The following is a 20,159-nucleotide window of genomic DNA, read 5'->3' on the forward strand; positions in this document are numbered from 1 at the left end:
TCAGAAGTGAATGAAATTTTGTCCGACATGATTAACAGCCCAAAGCAGCTTTCTGTTAAGACAGGAGGACCATTTTTGTAAGATAATAACTCCCATGAATTGATGCTGATTGCTGATCCTCTTAAGTCTCAGTTCCTCGGATTTATGTAACTGCTGAAAGCAACACCAAATGTTACATCGAAACTTACGTCCTAAGTTATTGGATTTTCGGGAAAAACATCGTATCCTTGTCGTTGTCTCTTAACTTGACGGGCACCCTAAATCTTTGTTTTCGTATTTCTTTGATGTTGTAATAAGATTAAGCCGATTGTTTGAAATGATTACAGCTTTCTTGGAGATTCTCAACTAAAAGTGCATCATTCTTGAAATGTGAATTTGAAATCTTGATAAATCTACCAATCTCTGTCTCTTTTTACCACACGGAAGAAGGAATGGGTTGTCATAAGCTCCACCACTACTTAAATGACAAGTGAAGGGCCATTCTCAAAGACTAGTCCTCTTATCCCTCTTTCACTCTTTCTTGGGACAAGAAACCATTGCCCTTTCCCAGAAAACTAGTCCTAAATCTTAGGCCTTTCTTCTTAAATGCTGTCCAAGATGTCTGACAGCCTCTCATTCAATGTTAGATTAGGATACATTGAATGCCCCATGAATGCGAGAAAATAAGGGGTTTCCGATGACAGATGGGGTGCAGTGATTCTCTTCGGTCTTGGATGGATCGACTGTGTTCCAAAACGTTCAAGAAATGTCGCGAGACAGATGTAAATGATCACAACATTAATGGCCGCCCTTGTCTTAAATAATTAAATTTCTCTCTTCATTTGATGTGATAAGCCCTCTAGCTGAGAACCTTGGCAGTCTTATGGCCCTTTCAGAAATGCTCCACCACTCAATATCTGGAATTTAAAATTTTGATGAAGAAAAGAATGGCAAGACATTAAATTTATGGAATACAAAATGGGAAGGAAATTCTTTTGTCGGGGTCTATATAAGTGGCAGAATGTGGGTAGGTAAACATTGTGCTTAGGACTCACATTCTTGTGTTTTTTGTCTATCCTTAATACCGTTTCAACTGTTTTGAAACCTGGTACTAGGTTGTAAAGATGAGTTATCTTGGTGTGGGCGTGAGTCCGGGCAACGTTCCTGTCTACCATGGAAGCAATTTGAAGGCGGTTGATAGGAGAGTAAGAGTTGCAGAACTGGTTTTGAGGGGTTTCATCTCTGGTTTGGCTATTCTTTCTGCTCTTCTCATTGGAACTGACACTCAGGTTAAGGAAATTTTCTCTATTCAGAAAAAGGCAAAGTTCACAGACATGAAAGCTCTTGTGTAAGTTCTTATTTTTTCTCTTCAATGATTTTTGGACAAGTATCCATATAAGGATAAATTTTAGTCCATGCATGCAAGGTTTGGCTGAACAAATGATCAATCACGTCACAAGTATAATCATACTTGCAACGTGATAAAAGTTGGCCAAACCTGGACAAGAATTTTTTTCTTGTTTCATGAAATCCTGTGCAATCTGCTAATTTCGGACTGCTTTTGTTTGAAAATTTGCAGATTCTTGGTAATAGCCAATGGATTAGCTGCAGCCTACTCACTGGTTCAACTTTTGAGGTGTATTCTAAGTATGATCAGAGGAAGTGTGCTGTTCAACAAGCCCTTGGCTTGGGCCATCTTCTCAGGTGATCAGGTACGCCACATTCTCCTAATCTTAACAGCTCTTTTCTCCTGTGTTTGTACCTGTGACAACATGTTCAGCCAAAACTTGACAAACAACAACAATCTTCTAACGTAGCGCCTACATCGGCACACTCATTTCAGGTAATGGCCTACTTGATGTTGGCTGCAGTGGCAGCTGCTGCACAGTCGGCAGCGTTAGCCAAGTTGGGGCAGCCGGAGCTGCAATGGATGAAGATTTGCGACATGTATGCAAAATTCTGCAACCAAGTTGGTGAAGGCATAGCCAGTGCACTGTTTGTGAGCCTTTCATTTGTCGTCGTCTCAGCTATTTCAGCCTTCAGTCTCTTCCGTTTGTATGGAGAGAACAAGCGAAAGAACAGTGGAAGATGGTAATAAGAACTAGGTCTGATATATGATGTAATCACATCTTCTTGGCTTGTGTCTTGAGGTGTGTTACTGGTCCGTTGCATGTGAAAGATGGTACAATAAAGGATTGTTAAGTATCATTAGTTTTGTGAAGTTTGATGAATGTGTTGGTGAACGATGGAAGATGTGCAAGAAAATCAACAGCATTGAATATTTGATCATATGAGAATAAAGAGAACAACGGATTACATTTTTTTTTTTTTTTTAAGTATATGATTCATTACATTATTTAATATATTTAAATTCAAATCAATGATTCGTATAAACAAACAAAAAACTATAATGGATCTCTTAATTTGATGTTTATGAAAAATTAGAACATATTTTGTGATTAACGTAGGCGTAGCAAGAAATATTCAGCAAAACAACAAAAATAACTGGACATGATTCGACACAGACAATTATTTAATTATAGATGTAATTACACTCTCCTCCTCTGAGGTTTTGCGTAGTAAGTCAATTCGTTACTCAAAACTAATTGAATTTGCTGATATAAATAAAAAAACTAAATGAAGATCGATGTTTACTCTTAATTTACTTATTATTAACTTATTGCAAATTAAATAATTTTTTTCATACTAAACTACCCGTACAACGTTGAAAAAATACATCGTCACATGTATTAATGCATGAAAGATATATGAGGATAATTTAGTCACATAAAAAATTATTTGATCTGCAACAAGTCGGTAATTAATCAATTATGGGGTAAAAATAGATATTTATTTTATTAATATCAACAAATTCGATTAACTTTGACTAACGAAGAAACTTATTTGTTAAACAAAAACAAACATCACATATACTAAATGTAATTTCTCATCTCACAGGAATTTACCTATAATTACATTATATTTGATGAGAGGGCAGTGTAAATATCCTTTAATTATATGCTAAAACTTAGGTGTTTGTTATTAATATTTATATGGACAAAGAATCTAGTTGAATAAATCAATATGGAATCAACCAAAGTGAATATGGTTGTTTGTGCAATGAGGTATCAATCAAGAATCTGTCTTTTACCAATAGTCCAGAATGTTACTATTTTTGGTGTTTTTCAGACTGAGACAGGGCTCTCCATAATTTGTAAAAATGTCAAAATTTCTCTAATCATAATATATTTTATGATAAATTACATCAATAATCCTTAAAAACATCTTACTATATCATATTTTTTGAAAAATTATAAATATACCTCATGAAAATATGTCGGTGTAATTTATCTTAAAGTTTACTTGCAACTTCACGATACTTGAAATTTATAAGAACAGAGAATGTTTGTATAATTAGATTTAATTTTAGAAAATAATATTGTATAATGTTCAATATAATATATATATAAAACCTTATACTTTGACTGGCAGTTGAGTGAAAATTAGAGGAAATCATTCAACTTCCAGTCAACTAAAAATTCCACATATTTGGTAACTGGGATTTAGCCCAATTTTTGGGTAGATAAAAATATAATTTTTTTCATCTTTATTTCTTTTATTCATATAAATACAAAACAAAATACCGAGCTATTTTTTAAATTAATTTGTGAATTTATTTCAATTTCATATTTCATAAATATAAATTAAAAAAATTTAATTGTGCGTCTCATAAAGTTAAACGTATCGTGATTATAAAAGTATATTTTCCATTCGAAAAAAGAAAAAAAAATTCAAATACACTTCATTATTTTCAAGAAAAATTCATCAAATGGTTATATATTTTTTATCTTAGCTAATATTGTGTTACACATCACAGTAAATATTATTATTACACTTTTTTCTTATATTTAATCATATCCAAAAAAAGAAACTTTATTTCAATTAAATTTATTTTTTATTTTTTAATATTAAAATAGAATAAAAACTTACAAGCAATCACAGCTTAAACGTTTTATTAGATTTTCTATTAAAAATAGAAAGTTAGTATGGAAATTCAAAAACACCCGCAATAAGCTCTTCTGTGTTTTTTTATAATTATAATTAATGTCTTGTTGTTTAAAAAATTATAAATATATCTGAGGTTAACAATTGTATAATAAATGCACCAACATAATAGTTAATTTTAACAATATTTATAATTTTCAAATAACGAGAAAATATTTTTTTTATAAGAAATATAAAAGAAATTTTACATAATTACCCTTTATATAATATATATATACAGTAAAACCTCTATAAATTAATATTCTATAAATTAATAAACTTTCTAAAATAATAAAATCTTTCGGTCCCGACTTGGGCCTTTGTAAAAAATCATCAAATTCGATAAGATAATAAGATAATAATTTTTCAGAAAATTTCTTTATAAATACTAGGTCCCATTAAAACTCTAAATTAATAATTCATATATATTACAATTATAAATATTATGGTAATTTGCTAAAATATGAAGTCTGTAATGCTTTACGCAATTGATCATTCATGGATGATTTTGCGATGCCTTTTAGATGAGAAGACATGGTTAAGTGTTATGAATTATTTTATTTTTATATTGAGATTTATATAGTATATGTTCCATTCATCATGCATGAATATATTTAATTGACTATAACAGTTATTTAAGTGCAACGAATTAATGTATATATGTATATTTAAGTAATTTCAATGAATTGATACATGCATCTATGTATATAATAATTAATTGTATACAATGAATTGATATTATACATAAATATATTTAATTAGTTACAAAGAATTGATTGATGCATGAATATAATCAATGAAACATATATGAATTCATTTATTTTCAATGCATATGTATTAAATTTGCTGAATTTAAAAAGTCTCTCTTTTAATTAATAAAATATTAATTTATTGATAAATTAATATCTTTTTAAATTAATAAAATTTCATGATCCCAAGATTATTAATTTATAGAGGTTTTACTATATATATATTTAGTTAGGTTGGGATTTGAGAGGTGGGATTGGGAGTTCGAGTGTACTGTAGTGGTCCCGCAACTTAGAAAAACATTTCCCCTTCTTCACCGCCTCACATCGACTTCCAATAGCTTTTAGGGATTCTAAACCCTAATTTTTCCACACCCCTCTCTCCCTTTCTCTCCCTCTTCGTTACTTCCCTAAAACAGAAAATTAATAAATATTGAATCTTCACATCATAATTTCATAGACAATAGTTTGTATACCAAATAACTATATATAATATATATAACCTGTACTTGCAGTAATCGCGGAAAAAATAATGTCGGAAAAATTCTCGGCGACGCTAAGAATTGGGGACTTGAATGATTACATAGCACCCTCACAGGGTTGTGTTATCAAATCCGAGGTAAGGATTTGTTTTGCTTTTGATCTAGGGTTTTTGAACAATTGGACTAATTGGAAGTTCAAGTAATGTTCTTTTTGCTTCATTCAGTTTGTCGGTTGACTTTAAGCCGACTTGTGATTGATTTTTTTTTTTTTTTTGGTCTTTTTAATGATTAACCCGTAATTGAGTGAAATTTTTGTACTTCATGGGTTTTAGAATTTCTTGGTATTCTCTGTTCTAAAATCAGCAACTGATTTTTATTTTTTGCATTGGCGACTTCTTGTTTAGTTGGTATATTTACTCTTGTTTTCAAGGAAAATAAAATGGTTTGGCATGATGATTGGGAAATTGTACCCTGGAAGTGTATAATTGATTGTGTAAGTGTGTTTTGTACTTTTCCCTCTTTTTTGTATTCTTGATGTTGTTATCTTTATGATGCATCCGGACAGAATGGAGGGAAAGCAAAGACTGCTCCTAAAGCATTGCAAACTGAGCCCGTGAAGATCTCGCTGAAAGACTGCTTAGCTTGCAGGTAATGTATTTTTCTTTCCTTTTTGCTGATTATAAACTGTGCTGATGCATAATCTTTTGTGAGTGTGCATGAGAGGCATACTTTTTTCCAGCAACCTAGATTCACAGTATGAGTATTTAATAATCTCGATTTGAAATGTTTCTCACAAGATAAAAGGAAGAAATAAAAGATAAACTAATTTTTGCGATGCTCATGCAGTGGGTGCATAACATCTGCAGAGACAGTTATGCTTGAGAAGCAGAGTTTGGGCGAGTTTCTTTCAAACCTTAACAAAGGAAAAGCCGTTATTGTCTCCCTTTCTCCCCAGTCTAGAGCTTCTCTCTCCGTTCATTTTGGGCTTTCTCCCATTCAGGCAAGTAAGAGGAGTTTCTGCATGGAAATAATTATGGCTTGCATGCAATTTATATTATGTTCTCAGCGCTGGATAGATGGATACCCTCAACTTTGGCTGTTTTTTCTGATGTTACCGGATTCTTGATGGGTTTCAGGTCTTTCGGAAACTCACGACATTATTTAAGTCTATGGGAGTGAAAGCAATATTTGATACAAGCAGCAGTCGGGATTTAACACTTGTTGAGTCTTGTAATGAATTCATTGCACGTTATAGACAAAGCAATTCAACTGATGATGAGAAGTTGAAATCCTCCCTTCCTATGATTTCATCTGCATGTCCAGGTGTGTGCCCTTTGTGATGCTGTGTAGTGCATCCATGATTCTACCTCTGCCAGAGGTCAAAACACTTCACTGTCACCAATAATGTTTCCAAATTTTTATTGGTAACAGTGATGAGGCTGGAGGAGATTTGGTTAACTGAAGGTTTATCTTGGCATTTTCTTGGCTTCCGTCTTACTCTTCATGATATGCAATTGCAGGTTGGATTTGCTATGCAGAAAAAACTCTTGGATCCTATATTCTCCCATATATTTCTTCGGTGAAAAGTCCCCAACAAACAATTGGAGCTGCCATTAAGAACCACCTCTGCCAAAAATTGTATCTGAGGTGATTGTAATTTGCATAAGCTTCTTAGATGTTTCCGTGTCAATGATTACTAACTTTGTCTTGAGATAAGACACATCGGCAGCTGACACACTTAAAAGTTGGGAAGATATGATATATTTCCTAAGTAGTTAGGAACTTGCATTGTCCATCCTTTAGGATGGGAGAGCTACTAATCAGTCATTTTGTAAAATGATTTACTTGTTTGTAGCATTAGCTAATTAGGAGCCACTGAAATGACTTGTGGTTCTAAGCATATGTCGTAAGGCTAATAGATGATTTAGTTTCTAATATTTTGAATTTATTCGGCAGGCCAGAGGATATATATCATGTTACTGTGATGCCATGTTATGACAAAAAGCTTGAGGCTGCTCGGGATGACTTTGTCTTCCAAGTGGATTCTGACAGTGAAAGAATTACAGAGGTAGACTCAGTATTGACTACTGGAGAGGTTTTGGATCTAATCCAGGTAAGCTGTTACTGATGAAAAACTTAGTGAGAAGTATTTTCTCTTATTTCTTTTTCTTTTTCCCCCTTCAAGTTCCTTTATTTTCTTTTTCCTATAATTTCTTTGTAATCTATCTCTGTTGCAGTCTAGATCAGTTGATTTTCCTGCCTTGGAGGAGTCTCCAGTGGATAAACTGTAAGAATCTCGTAGTAGTTCAGAGTTATTTTGAACTTGGATCCTTTGGATTCTGGACCTGTAGAATAATTTTTATTCTTCAACAGATTGTCAAATGTAGATGAAGAAGGCAATCTCTATGGTGTCCGTGGGAGTTCAGGAGGATATGCTGACACTATATTCCGACATGCAGCAAAAGTGCTTTTTGACAAGGAAATCGATGGTCCTCTTGAGTTTAAGACTATAAGGAATGCTGATTTCCAAGAAGTTACTCTTGAAGTAAGTTTCATCTGCCATTAACACTCTTTTGGGTTGTGCTTTAATTTTGGGAATGCTCTTGTTTTAATTGATATTCCGCAGCTGCTAAATGAGGTTTGATATTCTAGTTTGAATTGATATTTCCCAGCTGCTAAATGAGGTTTTATATTCTATGTGTGTGGGGTATCCATTGCAATACTCTCGCTAGCCCATGCAGCAAGAAGCACAAATTATTGCTCTGTGTCTAACATTCCATTTTCACATAAGTGGGGTCATCTTTTTCATATTATGTCGGGTCCTAAGAAAACAATTTTCACCTGTAATGCAGGTGCAGGGTAAAGTTGTGTTGAGATTTGCACAATGTTATGGATTCAGGAACCTACGTAACATAGTTATGAAAATAAAAAGTGGAAAGTGTGAATATCAGTTTTTGGAGATAATGGCCTGCCCTTCAGGTAGTATCCTTTTCCTTGTTACTTTTTTGTAAATTTAGGATCATTTATTGCTGAGGATATTGTTACAGACCATACTTTACTTTTGGCATGTTTGCACATGTAACAGGGTGCTTGAATGGCGGAGGCCAGATCAAGCCCAGGCCTGGACAATCTGCAAAAGATTTGATTCAATTGTTAGAAACAGCTTATTCAGAAAATGTAAGTCTAATGACAGCGCAGGTCTTCTAAAGTATGGGTGTTGTTAAGATATTGTTCAAATTTGCTACTCCATACAATTTTCAAGATATATGAGAAATCTGCGATGACAGGAAGCACAATCTTCTGTTGTGTTCTCTATGAATTGTTATAGTTTTTTGCCTACTCCATGTACTGAAATTACTCGATCCTATGATTTCCCAAGTTACCTAATTTTTCAGGTGTTGGTTGCGGATCCTTTTGAAAATCCTCGGATCAAAAGGCTATACAATGAGTGGCTTGGGGAACCTGGTTCAGAGAAGGCAAAGAGACATCTGCACACAGAATACCATCCTGTCGTGAAAAGCATTTCCTCCCAGTTGCAGAACTGGTAAGGGATGTATAGTTCTTTTGGCATAATAGCTTCAGTGAGTTGCATGCAATAAGATTAGTCAGGCACCAGAGTTGTTCGCCCACTTGTACCACAATGGTGTACATATCATAGTTTTTCTCTCGTTTGGGGTAGCCTGGCTTTGGTTCTATACCTACAGGAATCCAGTTTTGGTAGAGAGTCTTTGTATAGGCAGTTGTTCAATTTTGTTCATGTATTCGTACCACTATACATATTATCAATCTTACTGTGTAAGATGATGAAAGAAAGACTTAGCAGCCGGAATCCAGATGGCATTAATATGGGACACTTCTGTAGCACCTTTTCTGAAATGGGTTCAGGTTCAAAGATTATAGCAATTTTTACCAATGCCATTGTGAATGACTATAGTACTTGTCAGCAAATTGCAGCATTGAAGTTTGGTTAACGACATCATCTGCAGAGCTGGGTTTCGTTTTTTCTTTTTTTCCATTTGGAAGAGAAAAATCTGCCTCAGCAGAACTTTTGTTTGTAGCATTATTACATTTTTCTCCAAAAAAAGAAAAAAGAAATGAAAAGGAATGTTCCATTGGTTTTTGGTATTATTGGACAAGAAGTTCAGCTCTACCTATCTTCACTTTAGTACTAAATTTGAACAATTTATGGAATGCAATTCTTGTGGCCGACGAACTTCTCGTAAAATAAGAGACTTGCCAACACTTTAATCTCAGGGTAGATGCAGACATTTCAAATGCAAGAAACTGAACGGACATCAAACTGCTCTTGCAAAAGCAGTAATTATGCAACTGCATAGTTCATATGCTTATATCATACAATAGTCGAGATACATTCCAAAATCCCCTTCTAATAGAGGCCCAAGACATCTTACGATATACAGCTACCAACCAAAATGTTCCAAGTAAATGCCTCAGAAGATCTCCCCAGATTTTAATGTCTATAACTAAGTGTATGATGCATTTTTCTCCCATACTGCACTTGTTTTCATCAGACCTGCGACCATTTCCTGCCGTGGAAGATTGGCGACAATCAGAGCTTTTCAAGAGCTTTGCTCCACAGCCGCCACAGGCATTAAACTCAGTATCATAAGATGATGGATTGTATGGAATGATTCCAGAGTGCTTCCATACAATCCATCAGGGGAATCATAACAGTCAAATTCCTAAACAATCAGACTCGGAGTTAGTATGTTCACGATCTCAGTGTAAGTAGTGAATGCAAGGGATTGTCATAGGATCAGGTAGATGACTACCTTGGATTTTGTCTTTGCGTAATAAGGGGTAAGGCAGGGATTCAGATCTTTCAGGGTCATCTGGGCTCTCAGGGATTCTGTTATCCCCTAGGCTGAATTCCTGATCAAACTGTTCAATAAAGGACAGTACTTAACTTGCAAATTTACTGCTGAAGTATGTTGGCTAATGTCACACCAAACCTATACTCAAAAACAATTTAGGAAGAGAACTGCATTCTTTTTGTTACCGGTGGATTAGCTCCATCCTCTTGATCATATGATGGTGTCCTTGGGGAGCTGAAATGACCGTCATCCTGCATATTTGTTGGCCTTCACCTGCGAACAAAAAGCATTGAGGTGGAGATTGATCCATATATAAATAGGGTATCCATGAATATACAGACAGTGAACAAAGTTTAGTTTAACAGCTCGTGGAGTTCGTGAACAGTTAATAAAGAATGTTTCCTGTTGTTCACATATGTCATCAGAAGGTACTGAACATTATCTGAGAAGTAACAATTACTAGTCCCATTTACTAACATTCGCATTTCCACATTTATGAGGCTGATAGAATGACATAAGATTTGTAAGATACAAGATGGTCCTCTATTTCCTAATAGACCCTCATGAAGATTGTCTACATTTTTCCTTTTCCAATGGGAAATCCATGCTTGGATATGATGCATTCATTTGAACTAGAGATCGAATGCTACCTCGGCAAGATCCTCAGCAAGACATCGTAATTGTCCTGTAAGAGAAGTGACCTGCCTCTGAGGACTAGGAATAAGTTGCTTTGCCTGTTTCAGTTCTGAACCTTGCTTCTCCACAAGCTCTTGAAGGCGTGAATTTATCACATCAGGGAAGAATACGGCACTTTTCAGACATTTTATTTCTTCCCTTTGCTTCAAGCACAAATCTTTCAGCTTTTCAACCTAAATATTGTACAATTATCAGTAAAACCCAAATTAATACTTCACCAGAAATCTTGACTAAACAAAATCCACCCAACAACACAAGAAATCCATTTACCTCTCTGTTCTTCTCCTCTACTAACAGCTTAAGTTCAGCAATCTGCTCCTCCTGTTCTTTGTTCATACTCAAAAGCTCCCTCTCACTCCTCAGCACCATAGCCAGAGTCCTCGTATTCCCTCTGACCTCAGTTAACGCCTTCTTCGTACTCTCCTCTCCTCTTTTTGCCCCTGCTTGAAGATCCCGTCGACCCCTTAAACAGCTTCTTGTGCAGCCCACTTAATCCGGTACCCTTTTTCACATTCTTCTTCAAATCCTTAGCCAGAAAGTCGGCCGCCAAAACGAATTTGGCCTCCTTGTTGAGATTCTTGGCCTTCTTGTTGTTATGGACCAATTTCTTGACCATGGAACTGAAATTAATGTTGGTGGAATCATTTTTCTTGGTGAGGGCCCGTGAAGAGGGTAATTTAGTGGACGAGGAAGGATCGGATTTCGTGGAGCTGTTCAGGCTGTTGGTGTAGCGAGTTGCAGGCTTGACTGAAGCCATTTCTCGTTCTTGAGATTTTATTCCGAGGACTTAAAATTATGAAATTCTGAAATTGGAAGATTTGCTGATTGTTTATTTGTTTGTACGAGAAAGAGAGATGTGTTGGATTTGAGCCCGAGAATTACTGCAACTACCGGAGGTGCTATCTCTGTTTGAATTCAAAATTTTTGTGTCAGGGCGGTCGAATGTCAACATTCAGGGGACTGTGAGGACGAAATGACCTGTGCGAAGGCGGGGTTTTGGTTTTGGAAGGGTCATCTGACTGCGGCGTTTCTTACTACTATAGGTGCGGATAGAATTGTCAATTAGACACTACTAACTACCATGACAGCTCATTACAGCAAGATTCTTGTCAAACTAAATCCAGACAACCAAAAATTTGTTTTTATTGAGAAATGTTATCTCTCATATAAACATGCATCCTCTTTGCTTTTGAACAAAATATAAACCGCAACCCACAATGAACAAAACGGTGAAATTTATTGGGCAGAGTCATACAGATTGACATTTTTGTATGATGCAGAACTGAGGAACTGCTAATCTCCAGGCCAAAAGAATTATTGAACATTATACATGAGTAACAGTGACTAACAAAGAGGATTATGACTTATAGGAAGTAACAAGAAGGGACAAATTGTTTTTCATCTTAGCAGCAAGGCCGAGTATCTCAGTCATGTCCAAATCTTGAGGCATCAATCCATCAGGGAGTTTCCAGTTGAAGTGGTAGAGCAGCTGAGCCAGAAGAAGCTCCACACTGGCCAAACCAAAAGATATTCCAGGGCACATCCTTCTTCCTCCTCCAAACGGTATGAACTCAAAGTTTGTCCCGATGAATTCTATGCTGCTTTCAGCAAATCTTTCTGGTTCAAAAGCCTCAGCGTTGACCCAATACTCAGGATCTCTATTGATTGCCAGGACATTCAGTACGACTTTGGTTTTAGGGGGAATATCATATCCATAGACTTTCTGCCAATCCTTGCAGTCTCTTGGAAGCAATAAGGGAACGGGGGGGTTGAGCCTCAGAGTTTCTTTGATCACCATCTTCAGATAGCTTACTTTCTCCAAGTCGGACTCAAGAATTCTCTCTTTGCCTCTGAAAACATGCCTCAATTCTGATTGTGCTTTCTCCATCACGTTCGCGTGTTTAATCATTTGCACCATTGCAAATTCAACAGTGGCTGCAGTGGTGTGCGTCCCAGCAATAAACATATCCTGTGGTTTAGGATTAGTTACCAGTTCAAGTTAAGTCTGATATGAGGGGTGAACTAATGTACTGACCAGAGTGATAGCTTTTATGTTATCCAATGTTATAGGAAACTCGAGGTTGCCCTTTTCTTTGAATCTTAAGAGCACATCAACAATATCTTCCTCAGCATGTTGCCCGAATCTCAGCCTCTCCATATGCTCATCGATGATGACGTTCAAGACCTGATCAAGTTTGTGGTGCAGCTTCATAAGTTTGGTCCTCAACCCAGTAACCGCTGGAAGGAACGTTATCGAAGGAAACAAATCAGCAACGTCAAAGCCTCCAGAAGAAGTTCCAAACTCAATAATTAGCGGTAGGAATTCATCTTTGCCCCCACGAGACTTGCCAAATGCTGCTCTACAGAGCACGTCATTAGTGTATGATAAGACCTTCTGAGCCAAGTCCATTGGCATCAACGAGGGATGTGAACGGATGGACTCAACGAGATTCACTGCCTCCTCGTCTCTAATAGTGCTAAACGAGCGCACATTCTTGGAGCTCAGCAGTTCAGAGAAGCAAATCCTACGCATCTGTTTCCAGTAATCGCCGTAGGGAGCCATGACCATGTCTTGGTAGTTGTAGGTAATGATAGCAAGAGACGGGAGCCTCGCCCGGGATGAGAAGGCAAGATCATGCGTTGTTAATAGCTCTTTAGCCACTCTGGGGGCTGAGATCACAACTGCAGAAATCTCACCGAGCTGTAAGTGCATGATAGGCCCATATTTCCGTGCCAAGTTTCTGAGGGCATAGTGTGGGCCTGAGCCGCCCGACAGGTGATGCAGACTTCCGATAAGAGGGAGCTTCCAGGGCCCTGGAGGCAACTTTGGCCTGGAAATACGGAACCTGATGATTAAGTTCAGCAAAGGGACAATTAAGATGAGGGAGATGATGAGGAAAGATGGGATTGCCAGTTCCATTTTGGCAAACTGAGAATGATCACAGGTTTGCTTTCAACTCTTCTTTTGTATATTAGGTCTGTGAACATGTCGGCTAATATTAATGGGAGCCTGTCGTGCACTTGCACAAACAAGAATACAACGACACAATTTTTTTTTAAAATTAGTACATCATTCAGCACTCATACAATTATATATAATATCTTTTTGTTATATATATTCTATAATTTTTACAAAATTAATATATATAATATGAAAAGAATATCAAAGTAAAATATAAAATACACATAATCAGTTTATTTTCAAAAGTACGCAATGAAAAATTCCTAATTTTCCAAATTAGTTAAATCTTTATGACCATCTTTCGAAGTTTTAGCAATTTCATCCCAAAACTTTTAGTAGAGATGGCAACGGGACGAAGCTAAAAAACCTCAATACAGTTTTCAATCAAAAATAAATTGTATAAGACAAAAAATATGTACAACTAAATTATTAATTTTCTCATCAAGTAATATCATTTTATAATTTACAATGAATTATATTATACAAAGAATGCATTCAACTAATATTTAATGTTTTAATAAATAATATCTGTTTAGATTTAAATACCTCAATATAGTTTTCAATTAAAATGATAATTGTATAAGACAAATATATATGGTTTTCTATTCTTGAGAGTTTTATTTGACAAATCTATATATATGGTGATTATTCGACCTGGCTTGAAAGACTATTAAGTTTCGGGCAGTTGGTGTGTCGATATAATATTTTAATATTTTAATGTCGATATAAGTATCACAAAGTTTACAATTTTAATATTTTAATATCTAAAACATGTACATATAAATTTGTAAAAATAAATAAATATTTCAATATATTATTATTTCATATTTATATAATAATGATAATATTATTTTTTAAAAAATAATCTTTAATATTTTAAAAATATTAAATTAGGTTCAACCCAATAAAATTTGGATCTAAAAATTTCTTAATGAAATGGGTCCCAAGTTTTTAGTAGAAACAAACTGACCCATCGACGGTCCTACTTAAAAAATCTAATGTGGATTTGATTGGATGAGTAGGCAATGAAGGTCATGTTAAATTACTAACTCCCATATACCTTTGGTCCTTAAATTAGTGTAAATTATCCATCAGTCTTCATCAAACAAGATTCAATAATACTACGAGTAGAGACATATCTATTATAATATAATTTTAAAATAAAATGAGCAATGTGATATTTTGGTTGTTTTTAAAAGGGATAATTCCATTCTCCTCCCTAAAGTTTGGTGTAATTACATATTAACCTTTTATGATTTGAAAAATTATATACATATAAACCTTTTATAATTTAAAAAATTATATTTAATATACTTAGATTTGCTTTCGTCTAATAAATAAGTTCGTTTATTAATTAAAATCCACTGGATTTACTGATATTTATATAAAAAAATCAAGTAAAAATTCGTATATATCATCGATTGACTTATTATTGGTAATACTTGATAAGCAAATGAGGAAGGGGAGAGAGATGGATTGGTAGCAGTGGAGGATCCGACACGCACGCTTTTCTCCCATCTCCTCAAAAACATCGATCCCAAGTTCAAAATGCCGTCGTCTCTTCAAGAATGTTAATGGTGGAAGACAGCAATTTTATCTGGTTATGATGAGCCAACCCAGATAGGTTTGATTACAATCACCCATTTATCTCACCTAGAATCGGGCTTCCCGTATCTCAAGTTGAGTTTTGGACGGGATTTTGACAGATTTATGGACCAATCAGCCTAAGTAAATGGGGTCTTAAAATATATAAAATTTTAAGGAATTAATTATATTTAGACATCATTCAAAAATATAAAATTATATTTTCTCTTGAAAAATTTTAAAATTATACTTATACCTCATCTGAAAATTTATTGTTTACATCTTACCCCTTTTCTGTTAGAATTTGGACAAAAAATGCGAAAGTTAGCAAAAAAATTACATAAAATTTCAAATTTTATTCCTGGTTAAATGTTTACATGTAATAATATACTTATGAAGTAAAAAAGATAATGATGTTAACCTCAGTCTATATATATATATATATATATTATATTTATCCATGATAAATATAAAAATATACATAATAATATTAAATGAGGGGTAAAATTAAAAATTTATTATAATTTTTTTTGTTTATATCAGCATTTTCCATTCAAATCTTAACGAAAGGTGGTCAACTATAAATCAAAATTTTTGGAGGAAGTGTATAGTTTCAAATTTTATTTTAAAAAAAAATTATAATTTAACATTTTTAAAGTGGGGTTTGAGTGTAATTAACCCAAATTCTAAACTATAACTCTGCATCCATTCTATTTTCTTCAGCAATATCATGAAACCAGTTAGCAAAAAAGCACACCGTCCCATTGGTAATAGATGATAGTAATCATCAAATTGATCGAAAAAAGAGAAAAAACACTATACACATGATTGTTGCTTTCATTATCAATTTATTCTCAGTTTTCGTTTATCAAATTCGAACTTACACTATCCTTTCATTGCAATATGAGTATACGAATAATATTCATCAGATGCTAATCCCAACCAGAATTATTGAACATTGAGCATGAGTAAAACTAAGAGGATTACGATTTATGAGATGTAGCAACAAGGTACAGATCATTTTTCCTCTTAGCAGCAAGGCCAAGTATCTCAGTCATGTCCAAATCTTGAGGCTGGAGTCCATCAGGGAGTTCCCAGTTGAAATGGTAGAGCAGCTGAGCTAGAAGAAGCTCCACAGTGGCCAAAACAAACGATATTCCAGGGCACATCCTTCTTCCTCCTCCAAACGGTATGAACTCAAAGTTCGTTCCGATGAATTCTATGCCGCTTCCAGCAAATCTCTCTGGTTCAAAAGCCTCAGCGTCGTCCCAATACTCAGGGTCTCTATTGATTGCGAGGGCATTTACTAAGACTCTGGTTTTAGGGGGGATATCATATCCACAGACTTTCTGCCAATCCTGGCATTCTCTTGGAAGCAATAAGGGAACCGGCGGGTGGAGCCTCAGAGTTTCCCTGATCACCATCTTCAGATAGCTTACTTTCTCCAATTCAGATTCAAAAACCCTGTCATTCCCTCTGAAAACATGTCTCAGTTCTGCTTGTGCTTTCTCCATCACCTTCGGGTGCTTAATCATTTCTGCCATTGCAAATTCAACAGTCGATGCAGAAGTGTGCGTCCCAGCGTTAAACATATCCTGCGGATTGTGGGGGGAGGGCGGGGCCATTATCAGTTCAAGTGCAAGTCTAATATGAGTAGAGAACTTGTGTGCTGTTCTTACCAGAATGGTAGCTTTTATGCTATCCATTGTTATAGGAAACTCGAGGTTGCCTTTTTGTTTGCATCTTAAGAGCACATCAACTAGATCCTCTTCACCAGGTTGCCCAAATCTCAGCTTCTCCATGTGCTGATCGATGATGACATTCCAGACGTGATCCATTTTGTGGTGCAACTTCAGATATTTTGTTTTCAGCCCAGTAACATCCTCAAGGAATTTTACCGAAGGGAACAAATCAGCAACATCAAAACCTCCAGCAGAAGCTCCCAACTCAATAATTAGCGGCAGGACTTCATCTTTGCCCCCATGAGACATGCCAAATGCTGCTCTGCACACCACATCATTTGCGTATGAGAACGCCACCTGAGTCAAGTCTATTGGTATCGACGTGGGATGTAAACGGATGGACTCGACAAGATTCATTGCCACTTCGTCTCTAATAGTGCTAAACGAGCGCACATTCTTGGAGCTCAACAGTTCAGAGAAGCAAATCTGCGCATCTGTTTCCAGTAATCGCCGTAGGGAGCCAAGGCTATGTTTTGGTAGTTGTAGGTAATGATACCAAGAGACGGGAGCCTCGGCCGTGACGAGAAGGCAAGATCATGGGCTGTTAATAGCTCTTTAGCCACTCTGGGGGCTGAGATCACAACTGCAGAAATCTCACCGAGCTGTAAGTGCATAATAGGCCCATATTTCCGTGCCAAGTTTCTGAGGGCATATTGTGGGAGTGAGCCGCCCGACAGGTGATGCAGACTTCCGATCAAAGGGAGCTTCCAGGGCCCTGGAGGCAACCTCGGCCTGGAACTTCTGGAGGTGTGGAACCTGTTGATTAAATTCAGCAGAGAGAGTATGAAGATGATGGAAATGATGAGGAAAATGGGGATTTGGAGTTCCATTTTGGCAAACTGATAAGGATCACGGAATACTGAAATCTCTCAACTCTTCTTCAGCACATTCGTGTCTGTGTACTAATTGGATAAGTTTCATGGAGCTATTGGCTCTATTCCATACGGAAAATTTTTATTCTGATCAGGTTTGATCGGCTGAAATTAATATCACATGACAATTATAGTACACTATTTCATCCTACATTTTTCATTTTCCATGTGCATCAAGAGGGTACTTGTCAATATCAATATATTGGCTTATTTATTAAAATATTATAAACAAAATATATTAAATTCATAATATTTTTATTTTTTATTTTGCATGAATTTCGTTGCATTGCGTGCAAAAAATTTAAAAAGTAGGAAAAGAATAAAAATATTATAAAATTAGTGATAATTATAAATTTTAATACATCAATCCAACAAGTATGTCGTTGACGACGAGCTCTTCTTTTTTCCTCACCTACCAATTTTATTGACTCATTTCTTTTCCAAAAGGATAAAATTGCAATTAATAACTCAATATCCTCGCAATTTTCCTCCACCTAATGCGCAGATACATCACGATTGAGTTTACCAATTTTTTAATTTTTTTTTTATTCAAATCAAGTTTGATTGAACGCCGAATAAATATAATACACTTGATATATAATTTGTCATTATCTTTTATTTATGCACCATTCATATTGCAAATGTACTGTATTTTCATCTAATTAATTTATATTCAATTAAATCAATTTAAGTTCGAATTGATTAAAACCACGTGTTGTTTTGCTATTAAGTTCTTCTCAAGAAAACGTCCCTAATGAATATAATGTGATTATTTAGAGAGAGGATTTGGTTGTGTGATATATGTCATTCTATTTCATCTCATTAAATATTTTGAATTGGATTGCTATTTTATTTGAGAAAAATTTCAAATTATATGTCAAAGTTCATTTCACTAATGTATATATATATATATATATATATTGTCGAAAAAATGAGATGAGTTTGAACGAGATGGAAATAAGTTTCGAAAGTTTCCGGCGAGCAAGTAAATTGGCAATTTATCAATGAGGTCTACCTTAATCGACAAAGTTGAGGCACTATGACATTAAAAATTATGAGTTCGAACCCCATCAAAAAATACTATTATACTGCATAATAGGTGTTGCGTTTCTACTACAATAACAGGTTTTGTTTAGATATAATTTATGTATATTGTTGATTAGGATATGATTACTCTAGTTGTCGTATTGATTATAATTTGAACTTCCGTATTAAGGTAAACATAATTTTTCTTTAAAAAGTATACACAATGGTTAAAAATAAAATATTAAAAAAACTAATTATGCTTAACTTTTAATTTTTAATTTTTGACAAGATACCAAAATAGTATAAAAATCATCATTATATAAAAATAATATTATGAAATTAATTAGTATTTTTTTTTATTTTGTAGGATAAAAATGTCAACTAATAAACTTACTAACTCCTACCTATGCTTAATCACAAATTAATATTGCATTTAATGTAACTTGCGTGTTGTGTACGCAAATATGTATGGAATTAATTAGTATTTTTTTAACAAAAAAATAATTATTATTTTGACTAATCATATATGTACTCTCCCAATATATTATATGGATATTTCATAAATTTGGAATAAGTGATTGTTATTTTCACTATCAGTTTATTTATCATTTTTGTTTATTAGGGTTCGTTTGATTCGAGTGACAGAAAAAAATAAAAAAGAGGGATGGGAAAGAATAATTATTTTTCTATTAGGAGGGGAGTAAATTATTTAATATTTCACTTATTCACAGATTGACAAGAAAAGACTATTTTCTGTAATTTTTAATTTTTCTCTTTATTTTGTATTAGAAAATAAATGAATTAATATTAATTTCAGTATATCAAAAATTTGGAAACCTTACTAATAAAAAATTTATCAAACAAAAACAAGAATATTTTGTTTATTATAAAAGTATTCATCAGTAGCTTTGATGTAGTAGTTTTTCAGCAATTTTGTTATCTTTTTTTTCTGGTAATTTTGGACGGAAGCAAAATTGGACCAAACAGCAAACTATCTCTTGAATTTATGTATATTTATGAAATACACAATTCAATATGAATCCTTATTTTATTTTATATTACGTTAATGCAAAAATAAAGAGTCAAATATATTAAAAACTAAAACATAACATACACGTATCTCTATTTTTTTATAAAAGAAAACATTTAGAAAGTAGAATCAATTTTTTTTTAAATAAAAAAACAATGGTG

The 20,159-nt window shown here is 34.5% G+C and overlaps 5 protein-coding genes across 6 annotated transcripts; 2 read left to right on the forward strand and 3 right to left on the reverse strand.

Annotated features, from left to right (window-relative positions):
- On the forward strand, window positions 996–2,300 carry LOC105168039 (CASP-like protein 2B1). The gene is made up of 3 exons (XM_011087953.2): window positions 996–1,327; window positions 1,559–1,691; window positions 1,823–2,300. Exons 1-3 carry the CDS (start codon window positions 1,104–1,106, stop codon window positions 2,072–2,074), a joined length of 609 nt encoding a protein of 202 aa, XP_011086255.1. The 5' UTR covers window positions 996–1,103; the 3' UTR covers window positions 2,075–2,300.
- On the forward strand, window positions 5,032–9,164 carry LOC105168040 (protein NAR1). The gene is made up of 11 exons (XM_011087954.2): window positions 5,032–5,388; window positions 5,817–5,899; window positions 6,098–6,251; window positions 6,388–6,574; window positions 6,772–6,898; window positions 7,208–7,364; window positions 7,489–7,538; window positions 7,625–7,796; window positions 8,104–8,230; window positions 8,337–8,428; window positions 8,647–9,164. The coding sequence occupies exons 1-11, from the start codon at window positions 5,302–5,304 to the stop codon at window positions 8,797–8,799; spliced, it is 1,389 nt and encodes a 462-aa protein (XP_011086256.1). The 5' UTR covers window positions 5,032–5,301; the 3' UTR covers window positions 8,800–9,164.
- On the reverse strand, window positions 8,926–11,782 carry LOC105168041. 2 transcript variants are annotated; one of them, XR_848300.2, is made up of 5 exons: window positions 11,053–11,782; window positions 10,737–10,955; window positions 10,272–10,359; window positions 10,045–10,153; window positions 8,926–9,954 (listed from the first exon to the last, which is right to left on the reverse strand). XR_848300.2 is itself a non-coding variant. In XM_011087955.2 (2 exons), the coding sequence occupies exons 1-2, from the start codon at window positions 11,149–11,151 to the stop codon at window positions 10,719–10,721; spliced, it is 336 nt and encodes a 111-aa protein (XP_011086257.1). In that variant the 5' UTR covers window positions 11,152–11,782; the 3' UTR covers window positions 10,374–10,718. The 2 variants fall into 2 exon arrangements, 1 of the variants encoding a protein (XP_011086257.1); XM_011087955.2 differs by lacking the exons at window positions 8,926–9,954; window positions 10,045–10,153; window positions 10,272–10,359 and having other exon boundaries at window positions 10,374–10,955.
- On the reverse strand, window positions 11,945–13,807 carry LOC105168609 (premnaspirodiene oxygenase-like). The gene is made up of 2 exons (XM_011088745.2): window positions 12,818–13,807; window positions 11,945–12,751 (listed from the first exon to the last, which is right to left on the reverse strand). Exons 1-2 carry the CDS (start codon window positions 13,700–13,702, stop codon window positions 12,140–12,142), a joined length of 1,497 nt encoding a protein of 498 aa, XP_011087047.1. The 5' UTR covers window positions 13,703–13,807; the 3' UTR covers window positions 11,945–12,139.
- Window positions 16,280–17,943, reverse strand: LOC105168042 (premnaspirodiene oxygenase-like). The gene is made up of 2 exons (XM_011087956.2): window positions 17,008–17,943; window positions 16,280–16,923 (listed from the first exon to the last, which is right to left on the reverse strand). The coding sequence occupies exons 1-2, from the start codon at window positions 17,425–17,427 to the stop codon at window positions 16,312–16,314; spliced, it is 1,032 nt and encodes a 343-aa protein (XP_011086258.1). The 5' UTR covers window positions 17,428–17,943; the 3' UTR covers window positions 16,280–16,311.

This window comes from Sesamum indicum, linkage group LG8 (genome assembly GCF_000512975.1).
Source record: "Sesamum indicum cultivar Zhongzhi No. 13 linkage group LG8, S_indicum_v1.0, whole genome shotgun sequence".
NCBI lineage: Eukaryota > Viridiplantae > Streptophyta > Magnoliopsida > Lamiales > Pedaliaceae > Sesamum > Sesamum indicum.